Source organism: Urocitellus parryii, chromosome 7 (genome assembly GCF_045843805.1).
Source record: "Urocitellus parryii isolate mUroPar1 chromosome 7, mUroPar1.hap1, whole genome shotgun sequence".
Lineage (NCBI taxonomy): Eukaryota > Metazoa > Chordata > Mammalia > Rodentia > Sciuridae > Urocitellus > Urocitellus parryii.
This window is the reverse complement of record NC_135537.1, coordinates 117,768,794-117,796,712: the sequence shown is the minus strand read 5'-3', so window position 1 is coordinate 117,796,712 and position 27,919 is coordinate 117,768,794. Positions and strand designations below refer to the sequence as shown.

Genomic DNA, 27,919 nt, shown 5'->3' with positions numbered 1-27,919 from the left:
GGCGGGGGTGGAGCACACGAGGCCCGGAGGCTTCTCACCTGTACGGTTTGGACATTAATTCTCCCCCATAAATTCTCATGTTGGGCAAAGGAGCAATATTCAGTGGTGAAAGGATCAGACGGTGAGGACGATGACCCAGACAGAGGATTAATCCATCTGCTGGACTGCTAATTTGAAAGGGCTGCCTGGCTGGGTGGTAACTGAGGGCAGTGGGTCATTAGGGTCTGTAATTGGGCTGGGCGCGGTGGCCCACAGCTGTCATCTCAGCTACCGGGGGAGGCTGAGGCAGGAGGATCTCAGGTTCCTCAGCGGAGGCCACGTCTATAAGTAAAACATCCAGAGGGCTGCGGGGATGTGGCTCAGCGGGAAAGCACCCCCGGGTTAAGTCGTCGGCGGCATGAGAAACAAAACTCTGGACACTGAGAGAAACACCAGAGAGCACCCCCCACAACCAGAAAAGCGTCTTTAATCACTTTGTCTCCTTGGGCAGACAGAACTGAGGACACGACCCTAAACTCCATCCTGCAGGTGGCCGAGCAGCAGGCTGGACGCACCGCCTGGCCGGACCTCGTGGGAGGTTTAGGGCACTGATCTGGAAGAAGTGGGACCCTGAGAATCGTAAGAGGGATGTTTGGGTGGACCCAGGGATGCCGAACCACCGAGCGAGAACAGTGTGGGGACGGGCACCCTCCTGCTGTGACCCACCACCGTGACACCCAGCCCTCTCTAGGGCGGCCAGGCACTCCTGAGGTCTCACACCTGGAAGCCCCAGTAGGGCCCTCCTCGTCCCCCACCCCAAATGAGCAGGGAAATGGAAAATGTTATCTGTTTATTGCTTTCTGAGGCCATCTGTCATCTGAAGTAGAAACAAAACCACAAGCTTGGCACCAAAGCTTAGGGAGGATGGGTTTGGCTTAGTCCCTCTGTGTGGGCTGCAGGCTACTGACTCCCTATGACCCTCAGTTTCTTCATCTGTTGAATAGGCCCGACTACTGGCATCTCCTGGGATGGTTGAAAATTGAGACTGTGAAAGGCTCAGCCACCGCTGTGCCTCTCCTCCTTTTTGGGGGAGGGTTTAGATATTTCTCTCTCCGACTGGGAACTACCAGGAAAATTCCCATTCGGGAGCCGGCGACCTCTCTGGGCAACAGGATGGCATGGGACGTGGCCTTCATTATGATCCCTAGGCTGTTGGCGTTTGGATGGACCCCCCCACCACCACCTTCCTGCTCTGAAAAAAAAAAATTCCCAAGTTTTTAGGAGTGAGCGCAGCTCCTGTAATAGGGGCTGATGTCACCTCACCCGTAGCTGTTCCCAGGCAGGTGACAGGCTGGGGTCAGGTCAGACTGTGACCTCAGGGAAAGTGGAACTGTGTGTGTGGAGTAGGTCGGGCCTGCTGGACGGGAGAGGCACTGCCCATACCAGGGTGGGGATCCTAATGCCAAAGCCACTGTCCTGCAAGGGAATCTCAGCCACCTCCGGTGCCTCAGTCTCTGGCAGGTGCTGATGGTTAGGTTGGTCCCTAGTGACAAAGAACACCCGCGTAGCCTGCCTTTCCCATCCCTCCAACGTCCTCACTGCACACACTAGACTGCACGGGGGACAGCACACGCAGCAGCTCCCGAGAGCCGAGTGCGAGGCCCCCCTTCTGTTGAAACGCTCATCATCATGTTCAGAAGTCTGAGAAGGACGGGGAGTGGATCTAGCTGGCCGGACACCCCTGGGGCGGGTGGGTCCTGGGTAGGAAAGGCACCTGTGTGGACTGGACAAAGAAAGGGAGCCCCCCCCTCCCCCAGGGCAGACCCAGCAGGAGGAGAGCGCGAGGCTTCAGATGGACATCTCCCAGTGGAGAGCGGGCACATGTCCCTTTGCTCCTGGAGCGAAGTGGGTCCAGAGGGGGGTGTGGTGGGGAGGCCGGGCAGGAGGGTAGCACCAGAGGCTGAACTGGGCTGCGGGCCAAGCGGGGGGCTCCAGGTCAGGGTGGGGATGTCGCTACTACCGCTGCTCCAAGGCTCAGCTGGCGACCAGGGCCAGGCCCAGCGCAGCTCCGTCACCACCCCTGCTGTGGAGTCTGGGGCTTTAAGGCCACCCGAGGAGGTGAGCGTGCTCAGGTGCCCCCCTGCAGGAACTTGGGACGAGCCCACTGGGACGACCCAGCCAGTCCTCCTGGGCCCAGGGCCTCCATATTCAAGTACTGAGTGAGTGTCTCATGGGCAAGTGGCCATTGTGGCCGGTCATCTGCTGTCAGAACGTGGTGGGTAAGGACCCTAGGTTCAGGCAGGGATGGGGCGGGGTGGGCTGCTTCCTCCCGGAGCCACCCGGCTCCCCTGCTCCTTGAGACTGTGCTGGTCCTGGGGGGCCTCCCTCAAGTTGCTGCTGCAGGGCCACCTCTGTGGGTAGGCTGCAGCGTGCAGGGCCACCCCATCCTGTCGTCCACGGCCCCAGTACTGGCTCACCGAGCTCGGGGGGGGGGGGGAACATGGGGAGGACATGTGGGAGGGGTTGGGGTCCTGGGGGAGGGACTGGAAGCCCTGGTCCAGACGCCCCCAGACAGGAGGGGCGACAGCACGGCTTGTCTACTCGGAGGCCTGGGACTTGCTCATTTAGCATCTTGACCCAGGAGTGGGGTGTCACCGCTGTGTGGGACACGGCTCAGCTGAGCCCCTCCTGCCAGCCATTTCTTTTGTGAGGCCCAGGGCATTTTTCTGGCCCTTCCAGGGAGCCCTCTGGGAACGGAGCCGAGGAGCGCGTGGAGGAACGGGCCACCTGGGCTCTCCTGGAGGCCAGAGCGAGAACTTCTGCACCTGGCCCAAGGTGAAGGCCTGCGAGGCAGGGGATGCTTAGGACAGCGGCCACCGAAGGCCCACGCCTGTGACTCGCTGTGGTGGGGGCTGAGCGGTGCTAAACGGAGGGGCCCCCCCCAGGAAGGCTGCCAGCCGGGGAGGAAAGCTGGGGGTGTTGGTGCCCAGGCTGGGAGACGTGAGGCAGTGATGGGAGAAGGGGCCACCAGCCAGGCCAGCACCACGGGGAGGAGTCACGGGAGGAGTGGGGACACACCGGAGCCCCAGACACCCCCCCAGAGGAAGGGCACGTCACATCCGAGGATTCACTGATGACTGTCCCCTCAACTCAAGAGGAACTGGATTCCTGGGTCACCCTCAGCTCCACAGAGGAGCAGGAAGGGACTTGACCCTTGTGGGGCACAGGGCACAAGAGACCAGGACCCCGCACCCTAACCAGCCCTCAAAGGGAAGACACAGGGTCCCCTGAAGGGGGGGTGGGTACCACAGACCCAAGTCACGCTTGGCGCGCCTCCCGGGCTGTCACCAGGAAGGCTGGTGTGGGTAGGGGCCCTGGGACTGACAATGGCCAACAGAATGGACCTGGCCACAGCTGCCGCCCCCCAAAGAGAACTAACGCTCTGGTGTTTGGCATCAGCAAAAGAAACCTCCCGGCGGAGGTGCTCCTTTCTCTCGGTGACGAGGACGTTGGGGTGGGCGCTGGGGGTCATATGCCCTCCTCCAGCTCCAGCTCCTAGGCGGGCTTTCTGAGAGCGCCTGGACAGGGAAGAGGCCAGCAGAAGACGAGGCACCGAGGAGAGCCAGGTAAGCACCCACGGCTTCGCCCTGAGCCTGCCCACCCACCCAGCTGTGCACATGCGCAGAGCCGCCCCTGGGCCAGCGCTCCGTCCACACCCTTCTCGCTCACACGGGGGGGGGGGGGTGCCCCTTGCCCTGTCCCCCACCCCCCTGCACCAGGGCACCAAAGTTCTGCGGAAGAGGCGTGGGGTGGGGGCTGGGGAGTGCTGGTGGCAGACGAGGCTTGGTGCCACCGCTCTGCGAGGTTGGCACTCGAGGTTCTTTCTGGCTCCTCTCGGCTCTGGGACATGCCCTCCTCGTTCGTAGAAAGGACACAGCACCAGGTGTGGGAGGGGGTCCCACGCCAGCCTCCTGCTGAATCACAGAGCAAGGACTCCCCCGGCTGGCCCCGGGTCCTGTCGCGCTGCCCACTGAAGGCGGTGGGGACCCTCTTCGGCCCTGGTCACGGGGTCACCGCCCCTCCTCCTCGGCCAGCCATCTTCAGGAGCCTGGACCCAGGGCCCCAGAGGGGCGTCCTTACAAAAATAACTCTGAGCCTGTCCCCAGCGGGAGCAGGTTCCTGAGAGCACGCGGGGCGGGGCCGAGTCCGCGCGGAGGGGCCGGCAGGGGGCGCTCCTGCCCAGGGCCGGGGCTACGGCTGCAGCCGCTCCAGGTACTGCGGCAGGGGGTTCTCCTTGACGTACTTCTGGATGTACCAGCACGTGAGATGGGCCTTCAGGTCCTCCTCCACCACAAAGTCCAGGGCAGCCTGGGGACCGCGACAGAGGAGAGAGCGGGTGGTCAGAGTCCCCAGCCTGAGAAGGTGGCGGTCGCCCACCTCCTCGGCATCCCCCATGTCCTACAGCAACCCTCCCCCTTGGCCCACGTCAGGGGGTCTCTTCCCAGGTGACTCAGGATAACCCCCTTCCCAAGCCTGAGCCAGGAAGCAGAGGCTGTGGTGGGTGAGGGGGAGCCCCGACAGAGGGTCCAGCTGAGCCTGGGAGCAGGCCTTGGGGGAAACTGAAGGCCCTTCTCTGCTCCAGGAGCAATCGCCCTTATGAAGCTCAGACCTACAGTCCAGGCAGCCTGAGGTTTCAGGGGCTTTGAGGACGAACAAAGTCGGGGGGTGGGTTGGGAAAGGGCCATGAGCCCAATGACCTGGCTGTTCATCCATCTGTCCCCCCCACCCCCCAGAACTTACTGAGCAGCTACTATGTGCCAGGTCTGGGGCCCTGGGACAGAATTAGGCTGTGGTAACCTTGGAGAGGTGTCTGCAGCAGGGCTCTGCCCATCAGGACCCTGGGCCCCAAGTGACTGCCACTTCCCTCAGGAGGGCCAGGGAGCGTAGAGTGCTGCCCAACACCCCTACTGCCCACCATGACCCGCTGGCCATGAAGACCTGTGGGTCTATACTCTGGCGAAGAAGCATGCAGCAGTCAGTCGCCAGGAACAGCCTGACTGAATGGGAGGGTAGCTGTCCCCAGGGACTCCCACCTGCCCATGACCCTACCTTGGCGAGGTGTTTGGCAATGCCACGCCCGCGGTAGGCGTCCGGTACCTCGGTGTGTTGCAGGTCCACGATCCGTTTGCCCACATACTCATAGAGCAGGACGGCCCGGTCATGACACCCTGAGGATGAGAGAGACAAACAGGTTGAGGCCCGGTCAGCCCCGGCCAAGAGTCCTACAGGGCCCAGGAGAGGACACTGGGCCTTACTTTTTGAGACAGGGTCTTGATTAAGTTTTTTAGCCCTTGCTACGTTGCTGAGGCTGGCTTTGAACTTGGGATCCTCCTGCCTCAGCCTCCTGAGCTGCTGGGATGACAGGCGCGTGCCACAGTGCCTGGCTCAGTCCCAGTTTTTAGTTACACGTCCTCCGTCTGTCCACCTAACCATCCTTCCATCCGCTCACCCATCTATCCTTCCATCCATCCACCCACTCACGCAGATAGCCACCCTTCCGTCCTCCCATCGTGGGGTCTATGGAGCCCGGGGAATGGTTTCATCCATTGGTTGGTCCCTTCATTTGTAATGGGAGTTGAACCCAGGGTGCTTGACCACCGAGTTCCATCCCCAGCCCTCTTTATTTTTTAATCTTCAGTTTCCCAGGTTGGCCTTGAACTCCAAGTTCTTGTGCCAGAGCCTCCCACGTGGCTGGCATGTGACAGGCATGTGCTCTCAAGGCTGTCCCAAGCCCTCCAATGTCAGGGAGTTCCTGTGCATGAAGGAGAGAAATCCACTGGGTGCGGGAGGGTCAGGGCCATTACGCTGGGGGCAGTCGGGAGGAGCCCTCCCGGGAAAGCTCCCTGAGCTGAGATGTGTGAACACGAGCAGGAAATGGCTGAGGGAAGAGAGGAGGAAGGACAGGTAGAGGGCGCGGCCAGTGTGAGGTTGGAAGACACCATTCTTTGGCTCCCCCCAAAAAATATCAACATCAAGTTGTCTTTCTCCGCGTTTTAAGAGCCAATCGTATTTCACGTATTTTTCACTTGAAAGGAAAAAAAAATTGCATTTTACATGGCTTAACGTTAAAGCACCAGAGAATTTGCTCCTAAATTCTGCTTGGGTGGCCAGTCTTGCTGTGCAGCCAGCTGTCACAAAGGGAAGAAGAGATCCAATGAGCCACCCAGGGTCCTAAAAGCAAATCAGACCCCAGAACAGGATCCCACCCCCATTTGTCAGGCTTTCTGGCCCCTGAAACCCCTTGAGTCTCCCCAACTCCAGGAGGGAGGCTCCCCAGCCAGCTCCCAGGTTCCTCGGGCAGCTGAGGAAAGTGCGTCGTAGAGTCAGGGGGTCACACAGCAGGTTCAAGGTGATACAGGGACCAGGCCTGATTCCCAAGCCAAGTTCATTCCCCTGCCCCACCAAGGCAGGCCCCTGGCTTCCTGCCACTAAGCCTTTGCTTGGGCAGTTCCTGGTCCAGAATGCTCTCCCCCAGCCCATCCTCTGCCCCAGGTGCCCGGCACTGGCGCCCCCTCCTGGCCTGACCGTTGTTCTGTGGGCTATGCCTACCGCCCTGGCCAATGCCCAGCGGCAACTTCCATGGCCACCTCTGCCCCAGCTGTACCCCACAGGACTTGGTCCTCAGGGCTGCATCTGCTGGGCTTAACTCCGCCCCCTTGGGACAGGCAAGCAGCCATGAGAAGCTATTTGGGACTGACCTGATCCCTGGGGCAGCTGCCCACTACCCTATTTAATTACTCCAAATTCACTGAGGGCCTACTCTGTTCAGGCAGAGTATGGGGTGCTGAGCCGTGAACAAAACTAACAAAATCCTCCCGCGTGGAGGCTCTGTTTCAGTAGAGCAGACAGGTAACAAACAATAATTATTACAAATGACTCAGGATTCTCAAGTGATGGGTATCTGTGTGCTATTCTAGGACATTATAGCAGAGAAGGGGCAGGGATTTGGGGGTGGGGGGGCGCCGCTGTAAAGAGAGTGTACAGGGGAAGTTTTTTTCTTGTGCAAAGACTAGAAGGAATGAGGGGAGATCTAAAGTATGAACAGGTTAAGTAGCGAGAACAGCAGGTGCAGAGGTCCTGGGGTAGGATATTCGAGGAACAGCAAGGAGGCCAGAGTGGCTGAACCTGAATGAAGCAGGGACAAATCAATCCCACCCTCCTCCTTCCTAGGAAGACGGAGATTCAAATCGAGATCATAGCTGGTTCTCAAAAGTTAAAGGTCAGGGCTTGGGCGTGGCTCAGAGATAGAGTGCTGGCCGGGCCTGTGGGAGCTACCAACTGACCAACCAGCCAAATAAAAGCAGTTAAAGTCCCCCTGCTAATGGGGACCTTCCCGTGGCTCTTTACCCCAGTGCCCTGTGCAGCATCAAAGGGCCCAGCAAGTCCTCAGGGAAGGCAGTCACAGGGAGTCACAAAGGCACAGAGGACCAGGGGTGCTGGGGGGAGGGGGTCTTGGTGATTGGGGCTGGAAACGGTCCCCCATGAGGCCAGGCGCTGTATTCTCCACCCTGCAGGGTGCTGGGGGAGGCCAGAGGCCTTATAGACTCTTGGGGGGCCTCGGGCTTCCTATCTGCAAATCAGGATTGTGGGACCCTGGGTGATCCTGCTCCTTGCAGAAAGATGGACACTCAGCCCTGGCGGAGGGAGGGAAAGACGGACACTCACGGGGCCCCTGGAGTATCCACCTGCTTGAGAGTCAAAGCCAAATTCATATAAATTCACACTCCCAAGGCCCTGCGCCGTCTGCTCACCATGATCTCAGCCCCTCTTCCTACCCTCTTCCTACGCGCACCAGGCAGCACAGGGCCTTTGGACGTGATGTTCCCTTGTCTTGGAACATTCTTTGCTGCGGCCGCTCAGTTTCTTGCTACTTTCTTTCTCCGTTTCTTGGGAGGAGACCTTCCTGGACACCTGATTTGAAACAGCAGCCTCGCTCCTCCACACCCGCCAATCTTCCCTGCGCCCCTGCTCCCCAGAGCGCTACTTGTCTAGGAGACTTCACAATTCACCTATCATCCACGCTCCCCCTCGACGCTATCAGCTCCAAGAGTCCCTAGCACCTTGAAGAGCGCTGGCACGCAATAGGTGCTCAATAAAGAGTTGTGGAACAAATCCCAGCTCCTCCACATCTTGGAGGCAAGACTTTGGCCAGCATCATTTATCATCTGTAAATGATACTCAGAACCAGAGCTCGCAGGAAGATAAACAGCCCAGCTCTGCCACAGGGAGACCCTGAGGAATAAGCCTTCTCTGGAGGCCAGGGAAATGACAGTCCCAAATGGTCCTGCACTGCCAGCCCCCGACCGCTTGACAGCTCAGACTCAGTGCCCACATCTGTTAATGGGCACAGGGGCACCAGCCTCCGCCTTCCTTATAGGCACCAGGAGACCCTCTGAGTCTGTGCCCCTCCAGCTTGGGCAGGCCAAGCTGGTCACACACATCAGCCCTCAAATATACCCAGCCCCAGGCCACCTGTACACCCTGAGGCCAGCCCTGGGCTGGGCTGTGCCTGTATTGGTGACTTCAAAAGGAGCTGCCAGCTTCCCTCTGGGAGGATCCCTGGCCACACCTATAGTTAGCCACAGGGCAGTAAGTTCCAGAAGGAGACAAGTAGAAGAGTATGGTTGGATGACAGCCAGCCCCCAGTAGGGTTGTACCTTTGCCTGTAGCCATTTGGGGGAAAAAAAAAATCTCAAACATCCCTTTTTCTTTCTCTCTGCAAGTCTACTGGGCCTCCTGAGCCAACCAGAGGAACCAGAACCCCCTGGAAGTCAGAAAAACCTCAAAAGAGAGGATCTGAAAAGCCACAAGGCTCTCCCCACAAAAGTGGCCGGAACACTGAATGTCATTGCCAATTGGGCCACAGCCAGAACCACAGCAGAAAGACTCGCTCCTATGAGGGAAGACTGTGTGACAGGGTCAGCAGGGCCCAGATCTGAGCTTTCGCCTCTGGCCCCAGGTGACGCCAAGCAAGACACTTCCTGCAGCTCTAAACTCAATTTGCTTATCTGTAATGTGGGGTAGTGTGTCATCACACACTTCAGGGACATGGTGACAGTTGCATCAGAAGGCCATGGAGGTGGCAGGGCCTAGCTCCATGCTGCAAGATGTCCAAACAGAAGTCCCAGGCCCCTCCTGTGACGGCCACAAGTGCCCAGTGGCTGGAGCCAAGCAGAATGCTGTTCTGCTGCGACCTCAGCTCAGAGGCTGACCACCTCTGGGCCTCCATCTTTCCCTCTTGGAAATGGGCACAGTGGCCTCTCAGAGCCTTGGGCAGTATCAGAGAGAGCTGAGCTGGGGGTGGGATGTGGAGAGTTCACGGTCCTCAACTTCATAACCTTTCTTTCCAACTTCTAGGGAGAAGGGGATGTGGGCTGGTAAAAAAAAAAATCTCTCTACAGGAATCAAGGACTTGACCTTGTTTTCTGGTTCATAATAATAATAATAATAATAATAATAATAATAATGCTCAGGGGGCTGGGATTGTGGCTCAAGCGGTAGAGTGCTCGCCCTGGCACCTGCTAGACCCGGGCTCGATCCTCAGCACCACGTTAAAATAAATAAATAAAGGCATGGTGTTGTGCCCATCTACACCTAAAAAATAAATATCAAAAAATAATAAAAACTAGGGGCTGGGGATGTGGCTCAAGCGGTAGCGCGCTCGCCTGGCATGCATGGGGCCCCGGTTCCATCCTCAGCACCACATACCAACAAAGATGTTGTGTCCGCCGAGAACTAAAAAATAAATATTAAAACAATAATAAATAAATAAATAAATAAAATAAAGATATTGTGTCCACCTAAAACTAAAAAGTATGTATATTTTTTAAAAAATAATGCTCCGTCCACATTTTTAGGAGCCTTGCTCTGAACCCCGTGCGCGGCTCCGTCCTTCCCGTCCAGTGAAGTGTGCGCTACTCCCTGAAGCACTCAGGAGACACAGGCCGAGTGGCCGTGTCCCAGAGTCACCTCATGGTCACCCTCCCCACACAAACCCATGTCTCACTCCCGGCGCGGGCAGAGCGCCCTCCCCGTCAGCCCCCGGTGGCAGGAGCGCTCCGGGGGCAGATTCTAGTGCAGGATAAGAAGCTCCCGTTCCCGGGCAGCCACCAGCCCCGGAGCCACCGGGGGAAGGGGGCAGGTCCCCGACGCCGGAAGGCAGGCAGCCGGGCGGCGCAGGTGGAGTCCCCTGGTGGCTCGGACGACGCGCTCCCGGGCTCCGCACCGCGTCCCCCCCCCGCCCCGGGCAGCCCGGCCCCGCGCCCCCTCGGCCCCGCGCCCGCCCCGCGCGCCGTCCCTCCCCGCCCGCCCGGCCCCGGGGCCCCGCTCCCCCGCTCCCGGCCGCTCGGCAGACAAAGGGCGGGGGCGCCGTTACCGTTGAGGCGCACGGTGAACTGGCGGCGCCGGCGGTCGTGCTCCACGCGGATGGGGCAGCCCTGCTCCAGCGCGCCGAGCGGCACCGCGGCCGCCGAGTGCGCCATGGGCCCGGGCCGGGCCGCGCGGGTCGGGGGCTCCGGGCACGGGAGCAGGGCGGCTGCGGGAGCGGGGCGGCCGCGGGGGAAACCCAGCCGAGAGAGACCGCAGGCGGCGGCGCTGAAACTGACACTCGGCGGCGGCCGCGGCGGCAGCAACAAAAAAAAAAAAAAAGGAGGAGCGGGGGGGGGGGGGGGCGGGGGAGGGCCCCGGAGGCGGCCAGGAAATCAGCTGTGAGGTCACGTGCGGCGCGCAGCCAATGGGCGCGCGGCCTTTTTGTTTTGATACATTCCATTCGACTCTTAAAGGGGCCGCGCGCCCCCACGGGCGGCGTTCCACTTTCGCAGCCCCAAACAAAACACCGCGCTCTCCTCGGCGGCCGCCCGAGCTGCTCTTCCCTCGGGTGGGGTTCTACCGGCTTCTCTAGGATTCCACCCCTCCCCCCCCGCCCATGGACCCTTCTCAAAGATGTTTATAACAACCTGTAGGAATATTCTAATCAGTCACCACGACCAGCATCATTTATTAAGCGCTTGTTGTGTGCACGGCTTGTGCCTAGCCCTGTTCACGCAGGAAGCACGCTGTAAGGAGTCCCCTGGGCTCAGGTAGAATTCTCACCACTAGCTCGAGAAATAGGTATGCCTGGCTCCATTGCACAGGTGCGCAAGTCGAGGCCCGGAGCCGAGAAATGCATCCCGAATTCACAGGGTGGATGCTGGAGGGGGCTCAGGTGGTGCCCATCCATCTGTGAGCAGCTGTGGGATGCTGGGGTGGGATGAGTCCCAAAGGGTAGGGGCGAAATGCCACCTCTGTGAAAGAAGGGCAGAAATTCCTGGGAATCCCTGGTTCCACTGCACAGATGGGGTGGGGTCTGGCGGGAGTGGCGGAGGGGGGGGGCACAGAGTTCTAGAAAGAGGCGGGAACTTTTCTTGAAGACCCAGGACCCTTGGGGCCCCCCAGACTGCTTATTGGAAAGGGGACTTAACCCGTCGTCCCCTCTCCCCTCGGACCCCAGACTTTTCCTCGTGGGTGTCTGAAGTTTGGCTGTGTCTGCCCACTTGAAAGCACACAACTGCTGGTTACTTTTATTGTTTTGTTAATTAACGCATCAACTTGACATTCACACCCAGGTGCCCACCATCCAAAGGGTTCACTAGGGTCGCCTTTCCAATCAGTGCCCAACCTGGGCAGTAACCACGGTCCCTGAGTTTTAGCATTAAGGACGGAAGAGCTTTTTTCCTAGAACACCCTTTAAACAGAATCAGACAAGATGTCCAGTTTTTTTTTGCCCAACCTCTATCTGAGATGTGTCCATGCTGTGGCTTGTATCTTTGTTATAACTAAGTCCTCCATTGTGCGCACGTGACGCTTTATTTATCTGTTCACATGTTGGAGGGCATTTGAGTTGTGTTTGGGGACTATCATAAACAAACATGGTGTGAACATTCTTGGGGCATCTTTTAGGATCTGCAAACGGAGCATTCCCCTTGGGTAGTAGCCACCTGCAATGGATTTTTTGGATGTTATAGTGGCTGTCGGTGTCCTTTTGTGAGTAGCTGCCAGACTTTTTTTTTTTTTTTTTTTTCCCAAAAGTGGTGGAACCATTTTAGCTTCTTACCAACAATTTTGAGAGTTTTGTTGGGTCTTTTTAAATTGAGTCATTCTGGTGAGCATGAAGTGCATTCTTGCTGGGGCTTTAATTGCCTGGTGACTGATTGTGCCCCGCCCCTTTCTTTCTTTTCTTTATTAGTGATTGAACCCAAGGTCTCCCCGAGTGCCAGGCAGGAGCCCTACCACAAGGTACACTCAAGGTACACTCAAGCCTCTTTTCATATACACCTTGGCTATTTGGATAGCAATTTTTGTGAACACTTCTGCCCATAAAGTTTTTACCTTTGGAATTATTGTCATTCTTTTTATTGTTAGATACTTTTAAAAAAATTTTTTGGAGGGGATACCAGGGATCGAACTCACGTGCACTCGACCACTGAGCCCCATCCCCATCCCTATTTTGTATTTTATTTAGAGACAGGGTCTCCCTGAGCTGCTTAGTGCCTCGCTTTTGCTGAGGCTGGCTTTGAACTTGAGATCCTCCTGCCTCTCCCCGCAGAGGGTGCACTTGGGGTGGATCCCAGGTGTGTGCCACTGAGCCAGGCCAGACACTTTGTTTTTTGTTTTACAAGTGTGTTATGGAGTTTCAGGGAGTTTGGAAACAAAACAAGATGAGTCATTACTTACAAGGAGATGCAAAAGGATTCTGGGGTCAGAGAGGGCCTTGACCTCAACTGAGTCAGGGCTGGCTTCCGTCCTGAGCAAGGGAGATAAGACCTTGTGTGTCTCAGGTGACTTCCCTGCCTCCAAAGAACTGAAATGGCTGGAGAGGCCAGAACATGCTCCTAGAAATTTCGTGAGCGGGCGGCTTCCCTGTCTCTAAGCCTTTGCATGTGCTGTTGCCCACACAGCACCTCCTCCCAGAAGCCCTCATCTTTGCCATCACATTTATTTACACAGTGTCTGCGTCTGTCCTCCCCACCCTCAGCCTGGACTTGGGAGATTTCTGTCTGATAAATCCCTGCCAAGGCCCTGGATGCGCATGCTCCTGGGGAGGTCATGGTTCAGACAGTGTGGCCAGGACAGAGCTCAGCTCAGATGGGCTCTTTTGATGAAAGACTTGAGGAAGGTAAAGGAGTGAGTCTGGTGGAATTGAGGGAAGAGCAGTCCGGATACTGAGTGCAGCCAGTGCAAAGACCCTGGGGTATGTTTAAAGAACACAAGGAATGTAGAATGGCCGGGGGCAGTGGGTGGGGATGAGCCTAAGAGGTGGAGGGGGGCAGAATGAGGAGCCTTGGGCTTTGACTCTGAGATGGGAGGGAGCCATTGGAGGGTTTGGTGGGGGGGAATCTTAGTTTAAAAGAGCAGTCAGGTGTAGTGTCACATGCCTGTAATCCCAGGAACTTGGGAGGCTGAGGCAGGAGGATGGCAAGTTTGCAAGTTCAAGGCCAGCCTCAGCAACTTAACAAGATGCTGCCTAAAAAAATCCAAAGGAGTGAGTTTGGAGCTCAGTGGTAGAGCACTCCTGGGTTCGATCCAGGAACAAAACAAACAAAAACCCCATAAATCAAAGGAGTGTTTACATATATTAAAAATGCCTCCCTTTTAGCCTGTTGTTCTGCAAATTTTTGTCAAACACATCTGGCCACTGAGCCTCGCTCACCACCCAGTTACACAACCGCTCATCTCCCCGGGGCCTGGTGCTCCTTTCAACCCCTCCCCCACCCCACCCGACCTGTTTTTCTGTCTTTATTGTTTTGCTCTTTTGCAAGGATGTGCATGCGACCTGGGTCCCCAGGACTGGCTTCCTTCACCCTGCACCGAGCAAGCCTTGTGACTTGGGTGTCCTGCAGAGCAGCACTGTCCTTTTCCAGGCCTGTATAGGATTCCAGGAGCATGTATGACAGCCTCCATTTTGAGGACCCCACATGGGCATGGACCTGGAGGGGAGGAGGAGGAGGCAGAGGACCCCAGCCCTGGGCCCCACACTGTGGCCAATGCCTACAGCCATGTCTTTTCTGATCTCATAGTGACACTGTGTGTGTGTGTGGGGGGGGTGGTGGTGATAGTCTTGGGTCACAGAGTCAGATTAGCCTCCGGGAGTGGGAGGTCTCTGGACTTCCTGAGGGCACTTGACCTTAGGATCTTGAGGCCAGCTTCCCTGGCCTCCAAAGCCTCTAGCTCTCTCTCCCCTGGGGCCCCAAGTTTCCTATCTGTGAGCAGAGCCGGGAACATAAGTGACTTTTTCTGGTGTCCAGGTATCCTGGGGTTGGAGGCTGAGCCCTGCCCTGGCTCATCTGTCCTGGGCCTGCTGTGTGATCTCAGGCTAGCCACAGGCCCTCTCTGGGCCTCCTCTTCCTCCCACAAGGTTCCTGCAGCCCTAGCTGCTTCCTGAGCTGCCCACCAGGAAGATGGATTGGCTCAGCCAGACCTGGGCTGAGCATGGGTGGGCTGGTGGGTGGGTGGCCTGCCCTGGTCACCAGCAGGGCATTCTTCTCAGTGAGCTCCTCCCCCTGCCCCTCCCAAACTGCCACACCCACGCTCTGTTCCTTTTAATGCCTTTACTGTCTTTTCTTTCCATTAGAAGCATGAGAGATGCTCATTTAAAATGTTCAGGAAAATAGGAATGTATTAAGAAAATGAAAGTCCCTTCTAACATTGTTTTTTTTTAATGGTACTAGGGATTGAACCCAAGGCTCTAAGCATGTTAGGCAAGTGCTCTGTCACTGAGCCACATCCCTTTTTATTGTATTTTGAAATAAGTGGTCCGGTCTGGCTTTAAACTTGGGATCCTCCTCCTCAGCCTCCCAGGTAGCTGGGATTACAGGCATGCACATCCCCCACCGTGCCCGGCCCTCCTAAACCCACTGCACTGTTGATGTTTTCCCCCTGTGTGCAGACAGCCACCGAGTCTTGTAGTTATTCATTAATTCAGTCACTCATTCAATGCTTATTGAGCAACTATTGTGTGTTCTGGATTCTGGGAATGCAGGGCTGATAATAAGACACAGCCCCTGCTCATATGGAGATCTTTACACCCAAACAGGATGTTTTTATATTCCAACAAAAGTGTTAGGAAGTCATAATAGAATTATTCTCGGGGCTGAAGGTGTAGCTCAGTGGTAGAGCGCTGGCCTAGCACGTGCAAGGCCCTGGGTTCGATCCTCAGCACCACATAAAAATAAATAAAATAAGGGCATTGTGTCCACCTACAACTATATATATATATATATATATATATATATATATATATATATATATGAATTATTCTTAAGAACATTTTTAAGTTTCATTTGGATGAGGTAATTGCTACAGTTTGTATGTTCAATGCTCCCCTAAGGCCGCTGAGCTAAAGACTTGGTCCCCAGTTTGGAATCACTAGAAGGTGGTGGAACTTTAAGAGGTGGAGCTTAGAGAAGGTCGTAGGTCACTGGGGGCACACCCTGGAAGGGGATTATGGGACCCTAACCCCTGCCCTGCTCTCTTTGTTTTTTGGCTTCTTGACCAGGATGTGACTGGTTTTGCTGTCACACAGTACCTGCCCTGAGCTTCTGTCTCCCTACAGCCCCCAAATTAAGGGACCAACCAATGGTGGATTGGAACCCCCCAAAACTGTGAGCCAAAAATAAACCTTTATGTTTATAAGTGGATGGTCTCAGGTATTTGTTTATAGTGACAGAAAGCTGACTAACATAGCAGTTTATTTGTATTTCAGAAACTAAAACAGAATCTGGTCCCTTTGTATCTGCGGGGGATGTGTTCCAGGATCTTCTGAAGACACCATAATGCATGAAGGCTCAAGTCTTTCATATAAAATGTCGTAGTATTTGCATACAGCCTATACACACCCTTGGATGTACTTTAAATTGTTTCTAGATATTGTACCTAATGCAATAGCAAATGTCAATAGTTATGCTGTATTATTTAGGGAGTCATGACAAGAAAAATGTCTGTGTATGCTCAGTATAGGCGCAGTGTTTTTCAAATTATTATTATTATCATTATTGCTGGGGATCGAACCCAGGACCTTATGAATGCTGAGCAGGAAGCAGGGGGCTCTACCTCTGAGCTATACTCCTGGCCCCTGAACGTTTTTGATTCATAATTGAATACACAGACATGGAACCTGTGGAGATGGAGGGCCGACTGTCAATACAGGGACCAAGGAACAGTCTCCCTCCTTTCCCTGTCTGCCATCTGCCCAGGTCTCCCCAACCACACACAGGCAAGCATTGGGACCTGTTTCTTTTTAATTCTTTCAGAACTTTCCAACACATAACTACAAGTAAATACAAATATATACATGTTCTTTCCCCATTTAACCCCAAATTCTGCGTATAACCTGAAAGTTGTGCCTGTCACTCATCGGAGTTTCTTGGAGATCTGATATGCCGGTGCTTTGAGGGTGGCCTGTTCTTTTCTACACCAGTTCCCTGCTCTTGGGTCTTTAGGTCACTGAGGTCATTTAGCTTTCCAAAGGTCTCTCTGTAGCTGATAGAGTTGGGATTGCAGCCCCAGCGAGGCTGAGTCCAGAACCTGACATCCAGACCTGAGGACAAACAGCTTCAAATTGGTGGAGTATCCCCTAGCCTCCCGCCTGGGCCTGATCCCCAGGTGCCTCCCCCAGGGTACAGGTGGCCTCCTCCTGAGGAGACCTGGGAGGCATCTAAAGGTCATTTGGAATAGATTAGGGCTCTCAAATTCCATGGGTGCAGGGCCCAGGCAGACTGATTGACAGGCTGGGTGTCGGACAAGAGGACCGGTGTGGAGCGTGCCTAAGAGGCGTCCAAGGGAGACTGCTCCCTGCAGCCACTGGTCCATGAGGGAGACCTGTTCCAGGTCTTCTCTGTTGACAACAGGATCCGGAAATCAAATGAAATCGAAATATAGTGTGAGACGCCTGATGTTTAAATGTCAACTGATGGAAAAACACAATCCTGTGTATCTGCTGGTGAAGTAAATGGTTGGGAGAGAGAGAAAGGAAGAAAGATAAGATTCAGAGATAGAGAATGGGGGAGAGAGAGTGGAAGGATCTGGCAGACTGTGAATCAGTGGGTCTAAGTGAAGGCTGGGCACAGAGTCATTGCAAGATTCTGGCTTTTTGTCTAGAGATGTAGATTTTTTTTTTCCCCCAAATTAAAAACTGTCCTCCACTGAAAGAGAGAAAACCAAATGTAACATGTGAATCTTGGTGACCTCCTGGCTTGAAACCAAACCAAACCAAACCAAACCAAATCCAGCTGTAAAAGATGCTTTGAGGGGCTGGGATTGTGGCTCAGCTATAGAGCACTCCCCTAGCGCGGGCGAGACCCGGGTTCGATTCTCACCACCACATAAAAATAAAGGCATTGTGTTGTGTCCATCTACAAAAAAGTTTTTTTCTCTCTCTCTCTCCCTCTCTCTCTCTCCCTCCATCCCTCCCTCCCTCTCTCTCCTTTAAAAAAAGGTGTATCTTAAATTAAAAAAAAAAAGATGCTTTGAGGACAATAAGGGTAGCTGCCATGTGGCCCCTGTGTTAGATGTTTGTGGGATTACAGTTTTTTTTTTTTCTGGTTTGTTTATTTTTTGGGTGAGATAATCACATGCTGGTTTGTATAGGAGAATGTCCTTGTTCTGGGAGGAATGAAAGGTCATGATGCCGGACATTCTCAAAGGATCAGAAAACAGTACCTAGCTGCAGGGGGTGGGGATGGGGAGCCGGCATGTACTACCACACTACCAGGTGACACCTAGTGACAGCAATAGCTGACACCGGTTGCAGGTGAACAGTGGTTGGAGATGATGCCTTTGACTTCCTGTGCGTTTGAGATTTTTCATAATAAAAATTGGGGGGATAAGGGAGAAGGAAAAAAATAAAAGATCATGGAACTGAAAAATATATATATATACATACACTCACACATACCCCCCCCCACACACACACACAAGGGTACTAGACATTAGAAATGGCTCCTGTCTGACCCGGAGGTGGGTCTGTCTGCCCCCTTGACTGGGAAAGCCTGGCTCTTGTGGATCACCATCCATCACAGAATGGGAAACTCAGGCAACCTGCAGGCGTACAGCAAACGAGGGCTCTCCTGTCACCTCCCTGAGCCTCAGTTTCCTTATCTGTAACGTGAAAATAAATACCCTTTCTGCTCAGGGATTTTTTTCCTTCATTGAACTCCTCCTCCAGCTTCAGAGAGTTACAATTGTATCCAATGAAATCCACCCGCTGAAGCGCACAGTGGGATGCCTTTCCACAAATGTATACAGTTGTATAATCACCCTGACTGTCACGTAGAACATGACTCCTGATTCCCCTGGTGATCCTTAACAGTTGATCACCAGCCCCACCCCAGCCCCTTATCACCCCAGCCCTGATGGCCAGTCATTTTAATTTTTTTTGCCATTCTAAACAGGTGCCCAGTGGAATCTCCTGATGGTTCTGTTTGCATTGCTCCGACTCCCAGGTCACCACCGTTGTGCCTTTTCTGGAATGTGCTGGAAAGGGAATCCGATGGAATAGAACCTTTTATCTGGTCTCTTTTAATCAGGCAGTTCTCATTTGAGCCTCATCTGTAGGGTCACATGTGTGTTCCTCGTCCATTCCTTTTGTGTCACTTAGTGATGTCCCACAGAGATCGGGATAGATGACAGTTTGCTCATCCATGGCCAAGTTCATGGACATTTAGATTCTTTCCAGGTTTTTTTTTTTTCCTTTGAAGTTTCTGTTAACATTTTCATGCAGGCACATGCGTGTGTGTGTGTGATTATGAACATGGTTATTTCTCTTGGCAGTGGAACAGCTCGGTTGTAAAGTCAGAGTCCACCGAACTTCATGACCACCCCCACCACAACAATGGGTGAGAATCACAGTTTCTGCACCCTCTCACCAATCCCTGCGATCGCCAGTCATTTTTTTAAATATATATATATATATATATATATATATATATTTTAGTTAGACATGGACACCATATCTTTATTTTTGTTTATTTATTTTTAATGTGGTTCTGAGGCTCAAACCCAGGGTCCCTTACGTGCCAGGCGAGCGCTCTACCGCTGAGCCACCACCCCAGCCCTGATGGCCAGTCATTTTAATTTTTTTGCCATTCTAAACAGGTGCGCGGTGGAATCTCCTGATGGTTCTGTTTGCATTGCTCCGACTCCCAGGGCTTTCAAGCATCTTATTTGCAATCCAGAGCTTCTCTGGGAGGTGTCTGTTCAGATACTCTGTGCATTTTTTTTTTTTTTTTAATTCGGTTGTTGGTTTTCTTACTGTTGAGTTGCAGTACGTTCTTCCCATATCCTCGGCGCTAGGCTTTTATCTGAGAGGTGTTTTGCCAGAGTTTTCTCTCCGGGTTATTTTAAGCATTAAATCCCATCGTGCACACCCAGACAAGTGGTGGCTCCTATCATCATCATTATTACGATTTTATTACTCCACAGTGTCCTGTGGCAAGGAGGATGTGCCTCCCACCCAAACTGCCAGGGCCACCTGCCAATGGAGCCTCCTCAGTTGCCCTGAAATCCACCGAGGTCCCCCTCCCCTCCTCAGGGATCCCGCAGCCTCCAGCAGGGCTCCCAGGTCATGCTTTCTGGGGTTGTTTGTTGTTTATAATATTCATTTATCAAAACCTGCCAGATGGCCTGGGCTGTCTGGCAGGAGGCTACGCGTGGGAGGGGGAGGAAAGGCCTCAGAGATTGGCCTTGCCCTTCCTGCCCTCCCTGAGGGACAAACCCACTGCCTTCCCATCTCCTGGCCCCCGTCCGCAGCCCCAGCACCCTGGAGGCAGGCAGAGATGCCCCCACCTTGGTGCCATAACCGCGAACCCCGATCTAGGGTTCTGACTCTCATTTGCTACGTGAGCAATACAGATGCCCCAGATCCCACATCCCAGAAGGGGGGCCTTGGGAATCTGGACACACGTTCTTCACACTGAATGTCGTCACTCTCATTCAGCACACGGCCATCCGGCCACATCACACAGTGGCTCCTGAGCGCCGGCAGGTCCCAAGCGCCGGGTTCCCCATGAGTGATCTTGCAGGGAGGAGTGCTTGTCACTGAGTCCCTCTCCTATTTTACAGAAGGTAAAATCAAGGCTGAAAGAGACGAACGGACTCACTCGGTAAGTCAGCAGAGAGCAGGTCGGGAATGCAGGCACTGTCCCCCAGCCCGAGGGGACATTGACTGCGGGGGGCCGGATGGAATCTACTGCTTCTGTCTCTTCATGGTACCTGCCCCCATCTGTAAGGCCACAGTTCTGGGGGGGGGCAGGATGGCATCTGGGCATCCTTGGTCAACATCACAGCCCTCGGGACCCCCCACCCTCACCCATGATGCTCCTTTCCCCTCCCACCCCTGGAAGCTCATTTCGGCTCCCATCATCCCTGGCAGGGCCGATGGCACCTCACCCTGTCTACGCAAGCGTCACCTTTATTCATTCAAAATTTCTCAGCCCCTGCTGGGGGCCTGGTGGATAAAGGGAGATCTGGCTATGTTAGGAGTCTGTCTAGGTTAAGGCTCCCTGCATGCAAACCAGACCCTTCCAGAACTGTCTCCCTCAGAGGTGCATCCCGTGTGGGAAATGCCGTTTGCACAAGGACATTTGGTGCTCATGGAAAAATACTAGAGAGACCCAAATGCCGGCCAGCTGGGGCCTGGCTCACTCCACCCAGGGAGAGTCAAGCAGGGGTGTATTATGCAGTTGCAAAACAGGACAAGAGAGCTGTTCTTGTGCTGAAATGGAAGGATATAGAGGAGAAAAGGGAATTGTGTGTGCATGTGTGTGTCACTCTGGGGTGCTCTACCACTGAGCTACATCCTTAGCCCTTTTTATTATTTATTTATTTTTATTTTGAGACAGGGTCTTGCTAAGTTGTCCAGTCTGGCCTCCATCTGGTGATCCTCCTACCTCAGCCTCCCAAGTCATCGCCATGACAGGCGTGTGCCACCATGTGCCCAGGAAGGACATACAAGAGAATGTTAAGTGAACAAAGGTGTATAGGGCAGTGAAAAAAAGGAAAAAGAAAAAAAAAAGGATCTTTACTTTTTTCTGCAAGGATGCCCAAGGAGCTGACGACACTGGCTGAGTTCTGGGCAGGTGCCAAGGGGTTGAGGATGGGGGTGGGAGACACTCTTCACCCTCTACCTTGTCACCTTTTGAATTTCCCCCCACCTCCAGGAAACCTCTGATGTTGTTGCCCAAAAGCGTCGTGAGTGATTTCAGTGATTCAGAGGTGAGGCTCAGAGGTGGGGCTCGGTGCCCCCTCCTGGTCCACATCTAGGTGTGCTCAGGAGGTGTCTCCCGCCAACTCCCACCTGGCCCCGCTTTGGGTCGGGCGGGACACCCCTAAAGGAAGGGCCCCTTTAGGGGAATCCGTGTGTTCAGCCAGACCCTAGTCCACGGAGTCCACTCGGATCCAGTGAGGACGCTCTTCATGGCCCTGCCTGGGCCTCACTCAGGAAGGGTTGGATCTAGCAGCCAGACCTCCCTGAGCTCTGACTTTGTGCCAGGAACCTGCTAACCCTGACCCCAGCCCTTTAAAGCAAGTCTGATTAAACACCCATTTTACAGTTGAGGAAACTGAGCCCAGTTAAATCCATCACAGGCCAGCTTGAGACACCCGTAAACCCGAGGGGAACTCAGTCCCACAGGCTCTTGGCAGCCTCCTGAGGCCCACTGGCCTGGGTCCCTGTCCTTGAACCCATTGGAAGGCCTCGGCTGGGGGGGAGGGTCCTTTCTCTTGCTTGGGCTGGGCACCCCAAGATGCATCCGGCCTGGGTCTGTGGGTTCCCATACGGTGTGATGAGGGTTTATGGGAAGCTCAGAGGAGGGACAGGGTACTCTACTGGGGACACCAGAGGCTTCCCAGGCTGCACCAGAAAGAGGAGGAGAGGTTATCAAGTCCCTGGCTCCTTGCAAGCTCACTATCTTCTCTTCCCACACCTACTGCTCGGCCTGCTTTTATCTTTTGATTTGCAGGCTTCCCCGGCCTCCATCTGGGGGAGGCTCCAAGCTGCCTTATCGCCCGGCCTCCTCCCTCAGCCTCCATCCCTTTCCTGCCTGCCCAGCCACTGTGGCTTCTGGCTCTCAGGTCCTGTCTGCACAGTCCACGTCCACGTCCAACAGTGTCCCGTGCTGACCTACTCCAGGTATTCCCAGCTGGAGGGGGAAGCCCCCTGCCAGGGCCCTTGCACTAAGGCGACACGCAGACAAACTGAGAAGTGCAGTGGGTGGCCCTGTGAATGGTCACTGTCTAGGATACAATTCCAGAAGGAGTAATGGAGGTTTGAAAAAAAAAAAATGGCTGTAAATTCTGACATTCCTTCAGTGAGAGGCAGAGGTCTGTGTCTCTACCCTTTAAAATCTGAGTGGGCTGCTTTGACCCACGGGGACAGTCAGAAATGATATTGGGTGACCATTTCATACTGCATCAGAAAAGGCTGTGTCAAGTGTCACTGGGTGACCTTAGGACAGTCACACTCATGAAGGTGTTCCAGTGCACAGCCCTGGTGGGGCCCGGCTCGGTGTCTTTCCTGCCCAGGTGCTGGACACGCAGGTGATGGACCTTCCAGGTGGTATCCAGCTGGGGGGGGGGGTCGCATGGGACAGAGCCAGGACCACCTTATGCCAGTTGTTTTTGGTCACAGAGTTTAGGTCGGTTGGTGTGGCAGCAGGACGTGGGGAGGGTGGGGACTCTGAATTTCTTCATTCCTGATCACCGTTCCTTCATCGACAGCTACCTGCTGGAACCTTTGAGGGACTGGGGATGTGGCGGCAGCACCAGCTTGGAACTTGGCTGGAGGTCAAACCCTAGACCAGCTGTTTACCCTGCCCCAGCAAAACCATGGGGCAGGATTAGATCCAGGAACATTTCCTGGGACCCTTGCTACTTTCTCCAAAAACCATTAAACCATACTCAGTTCCTGACACCATTATAGTTTGGAGTCTTTTTTTTTTTTTTTTTTTGTACTGGGGATTGAACCCAGGATGGCTCTACCATAGAGCGACATCCAGCCCTTTTTATTTTGAGACAGAGTTTTGCTAAATTGTCCAGGCTGGCCTTGGACTTGTGATCTTCCTGCCCCACTCAGACTCTTGAGTTGCTGGGATTACAGACCTAGCTAGTCTGGGGTCTTAAAAATCTCTAGATGGTGTTGAGACCCCCTTCTGGATCTGAAATCCTGAGACGATCTGTTTGGGTAATCCAGAAAGGCTGCTCATAAGGAGCAGGATTTGAGCTGCAAAGAATAGGCAGAATTAAAATAATTATGGTCTTTTATCTCTTTATATGAAAATATTATATCAACAGGATGTCACTCCGTTGTATTAGCCTATTAAAATCTTATATATTTAATGCACACTGAAAAGAATACAGACTTGTTGCAGAAATGTTTGACAGAAGAAACATGAAGAAGAGAAACAGCTGGGTGCACCGTTGCAATCCCGCTATCTGGAAGGCAGGAGGATCACAAGCTGGAAGCCGGTGTATTTAGCAATACACTGTCTCAGAGAATAAAAAAGAACTGGGGATGAGCTTTGGTGGCAGAGTGCCCCTGGATTCAATCGTCAGTACTGCAAATAAAGGAAAAAAAAAAAAAAGAAAAAAGTGGTGGTGGGGTGGTGGGGGAGAGAAAGAGAGAGAGGAAGAAAAAGATGAGCCCCACCTCTAAGCCCACCTCTGCAACACAGGCTCTGCCCTGTTGCGTAGGGACAACTTTGAAGATTTCTGCATCCTTCCTGCCACACAGATCCGTCCTTGGCTCACAAATCCTCCAGCACCAAAAAATAACCTGCAGACTCAGGACAGTGTAAATCTATCCTCAAGAGGGCCAAAGAAGCCACAGCTCTAATCATGCCCGGGGCATCCTGGCTGCTGGCCCAACAGATGTCTGAATCCATCTGAGTCCTGGGCACCGGGGATAGGAAATGAATTCCCTTCATCAGCGGCTCCCAGGCTCCCAGCAGCCCTCCTCCACCAGGGACAAATTCTTCTCTCCACCCAAGAATTTTTGCAACACTCTATAAAGCAGTTTCCCAAGGTCAACCATCTGAATGCCCTTTCTTCGTTTATACAAGAGAAATTCCAGGTTGGAAAGATGGGGTGGGTGAGCCTGCGACCCCTGGAGGAGCCTGGGGGTGGTCATGGTGGCAGGCAAGGGCCTTTAACTGAGGGCCGCAGTCCTGAGCAAAGGGCTGGAACCATGAGCTGCTGCAACCCTAGGATGGGAAGTCTCACTGCCTCCGGGGACACGCAGGCTCCTCTCTTCAAGGCTCAGGGGGGAAAGAAAACCCCAGCATCTGATAGCACTTCTCCTTTAAGTGTTTCCTGAGCCACATCTTGAGTCCAGGACATTCATGGGGCTTGACTTGGGGTCTGGCTGGCTGCCTGGTCTGATCTCTCCTGGGACTGCCATGACCTCTTGGAGCCAGCAAGGCAGCCACTTCAGACCTTGGACCAAGGTCATACTCCCAGCTAAGGCCCTAGGTCTACCCAAGAGCCCTAGTGTGGGGGGGTTCTGTGTCCCCCCGGAGCAGACCCTGGCCCACCCAGAGCAGACTCTGACCCGGGGTCCTCCTGCTGGGTTCCCAGGCAAAGGTGCTAATCTTGGAGAAGCTCACGGTCAAAGCAGCCACGTAATTGGGGAACAGCCAATCAAATGCTTGACAGGGCTGGGGGCGTGGCCTAGGTCGGGCCCTGCAGAGGCTGGCTGTGGCCTCGCCCCTGGAGGCTGCAGCAACCAAAGCTGCTTTCACTCCTGTGGCTCTGTCGGGTGGCTGTGGCTCTTTTCCTGAGCCTGTAGTTGGCAGGCAGGAGTGTCCCAGAATAACTCCAGAGTCTAAAAATATTCCAATTTTGCCCTCTCACCACCTGGGCCGTTAACCTCCTAACCTCATCTCTTTCCACCCCTTCCCTCCCCTTACGTCCTCGACCCTGGACACAATGGCCTTTCTATTTTTCCTTAAAGCTTACTTAAAAAAAATTTTTTTTTATTAAGGCAATAGTACACACTTGGCTACTTAGTCCTGCAAGATGCATAACAACCACCCTAGAAAAAAAACCAGTAGCCACCTGCTCCCCAGGACTGCTCACACTCCAGGAATGAACCGAGTCAAGCATCAATTATGTGCTGAACTCCTAGAACTAGTGATAAAACTGTGGCCCAAGTTTCCACCCTCCCATAGGGGGTTTAGAGTATGATGATTATGTCAATATTGTTTCAGGCTGAGCTCAGCTGTGGGGTACATTAGGACTACTTTTCTATTTTGTGTTATTTGTTTTTCCAGGAGTTCATAATTGCCTTGGTTTCTTCTTGCCTCCAACTGGGCACTCAGTGGATCCTTTCAGTCTAGAGAATTGACCTTTTATGGGAAACTGGAAGACAGAACGTAATTCCTGACTCAGTTTGTTTCCATCCCTACCTGCCCCTCCACCTCCAGAGTATGTGTTTCTGGGGGGGGGCTGTCATGTCAGTGGTCTGGCCTTGGGTTGGCTCTATGCTCAGGAAAAACATGTTGACTGCATGCATGGGCGTGAGCGTAGGATCTCAGCTCCGCGAGGATCTCCAGTCTTACTTAGAAAGGAGCTGGTATGGTCAGAGCTTCCTGGGAATCTAAGATGCTGCCAGGGAGAGGATGAGACTCCATCAGGGGAGGATGTTAGCCCAGTCTGGAGATGGCTGAAAGGGGACAGAACAATGACGAGAATGGACAGGATGGTCTCTGGCAAAGGTGAGTGATTGACTCGAGGCCACTCAGCTGCTTTCTGGTTAGATCAGAAGACAGCCCTCTGCAGGCAGATACTGCACCCAGGCTGAGGCCTTAGCTCAGTGCAAGTGTTCTTCTGCCTCTCTTCTCCCTGCTGGTGTGACCATGGGCACATGGTCACACCAGCAGGGAGACTTCTCACCTGTGACATCGTGATAAGACCTCCGCTGTGGTCCTGCATTCCAGATAACAAGAGCAAGCCCTCTAGTAAAAAGCCTGATGCAGTTTTGTAGGTGGTCTTCATGATCATCTGGGCTCAAAATCTGGTTTCATCCTGCTGTTGATGCGACCTGGGCAAAATGCCCGAAGCCTTGGTCTTTGACAGTTTTCTCATCTGTCAAATAAGAGTCTAACCTCACCAGCTTCATGAGGCTGAATGTGAAGTCATGAGACCTGGTGTGCCTGTCCTCCACCTCCCAGGAGGATGCACCATGTCTCAGGACCCTGGGGGGCAAAGAGGCACCATGCTGAGGCTCCCAGGATTCCTTTGACAGGTGTCTGTGTGACCCACAGGGTTTTTGTGCAACCTTAGACTTGAACCTGGACTTGCCAGACCTGAGGGATCCATCAGAAGGAAAGGGCTGGTGTCTTTTCAGAAAGCAGCAGACGAAGTTCAGAAGCAGGGCGATGCAAGCCATTTTAATGGAAGCATGCCTTTAATTTAAAGGCAGGGGGGACAGTCGCCATCGGGTAGACTGGAGTTTGGACAGTAGTTCTGCCTTCACCAGTGGCCTTTTGAATATGCCACGACCTCTCTGATTCTCTGTTTTCTCTTCTGCTAAATGAGAACAGTGATAACCATATGAATCTTGCTGGAGTGTTGCTTTCCTCCATTCTTCCAAGTATTTGCTGAGTGCCTACTGTATGCTGGGGATGCTGCGGTGACCAAAACAGCTTGCATGATGGTGACTCCACAAGAGTACGACGTGCTTTGAGGGATCAGCATATGGTAGGTGTTCTTGGTTCTTGCTATTTTGCTGGTGGAGCTATGTCACTAAGAATGAATTCATTCTTTGATATTCAAGGCTGTGGCCATTTAAATAAAGTAGGTGAAGGAAAATAAAAAAATAGATAGCCAAAGCAGGTGAGCCCCGCTTCTGGTTTCTCCTGTCAATCATGGCTTCAGAACCTGACCCTGAGCAACAGGCTTCTACTTGCCTCCAAGCGTCTCCAAGCACTTTTCCAAAGCCCTATTCCCGGAGTGGTCTGATGTGGGGCTGCAAGGAACCAGTCGAATTTCTGTTTTGGGTCTGATGGGAGAAACAATGACCCATGATAAGGCCCCGGGCAGGGGTGCTGGGCAGGGTAGGACAAGGAAGAGACAGAATGTATCAGGTGGAGAATGCAGGGAAGGGCATTCTTGGCCAGGAGCACAGCTTTTGCAAAAGAACGGCTCAAGGAAGAAGGCTTGGGTTGGGTGTGCCTGGACCGGGAAATTCCCCACCTGAGAAGCCATGGCAAGGTTTGGAGCCTGGCCAGCTCTGTTTTTGGAAGGCTGTCCCTCTCAATGCAGTGTGTAAGGCACGGGGGTAGGATGGGGAGGGCTTCGAAGATGAAGGCATGGAGAGGAGGAGGCTAGATGGGTGATCAAGGCAAGATTCTGCCACGGGGCACTTCGGAGCACGGCTGTGCTGGAAACGACCACCAGAGGGCGCCGCGAGCCAGCAAGTCATGGAGGGCGCTGCTGGTGGCAGTTCATTCCACAACACAGCTGTGCGCGCTGGTTGTGTCTGTTAACGTGCCCATAATTGTGTATAGGCTTGTGCACCCCATTCATGTTCCTGAGTGTGTGCTTGTGTGTGGTCATTACACAAGAATGAGACTGTGCAAGGGTGACCATGGGGCCACTTGCCTCCCACCACCCTGACCGCACTGGGCACCTGCTTTTCCCCCATAAGCCATTTGCCTCAGGACCTTTGCATATGCTATTCCCTTTGCTTGTAATGCTCTTCCCTTCCAGAAAGGCTTTTCCTGGCCTTCCTCTTTAAAATGACAGCCCCAATTTCAGACACACCATTTGTCCTCTCCTTTATTTTTCCACCTAGAATTTTGTCCCTCTCTGACATCCTAATACTTAGGCATTCTTGCCTGTCTGTTCTGCC

General features: G+C 53.8%; 1 protein-coding gene across 1 annotated transcript; it reads right to left on the bottom strand.

The window, feature by feature from the left end:
* Window positions 1-450: 450 nt before the first annotated feature.
* On the bottom strand, window positions 451-10,642 carry Natd1 (N-acetyltransferase domain containing 1). The gene is made up of 3 exons (XM_026408695.2): window positions 10,415-10,642; window positions 5,089-5,207; window positions 451-4,347 (listed from the first exon to the last, which is right to left on the bottom strand). Exons 1-3 carry the CDS (start codon window positions 10,518-10,520, stop codon window positions 4,231-4,233), a joined length of 342 nt encoding a protein of 113 aa, XP_026264480.1. The 5' UTR covers window positions 10,521-10,642; the 3' UTR covers window positions 451-4,230.
* Window positions 10,643-27,919: the final 17,277 nt, after the last annotated feature.

What these genes read in the sequence shown, in the direction of transcription:
- Natd1 (XM_026408695.2), bottom strand. Translation starts at nt 10,520, where the DNA reads ATGGCGCACTCGGCGGCCGCGGTGCCGCTCGGCGCGCTGGAGCAGGGC. An exon ending in GTTCACCGTGCGCCTCAACG is followed by an intron (nt 5,208 to 10,414) that starts GTAACGGCGCCC and finishes TCTCATCCTCAG; the next exon opens with GGTGTCATGACCGGGCCGTC. An exon ending in TTGCCAAACACCTCGCCAAG is followed by an intron (nt 4,348 to 5,088) that starts GTAGGGTCATGG and finishes CGCGGTCCCCAG; the next exon opens with GCTGCCCTGGACTTTGTGGT.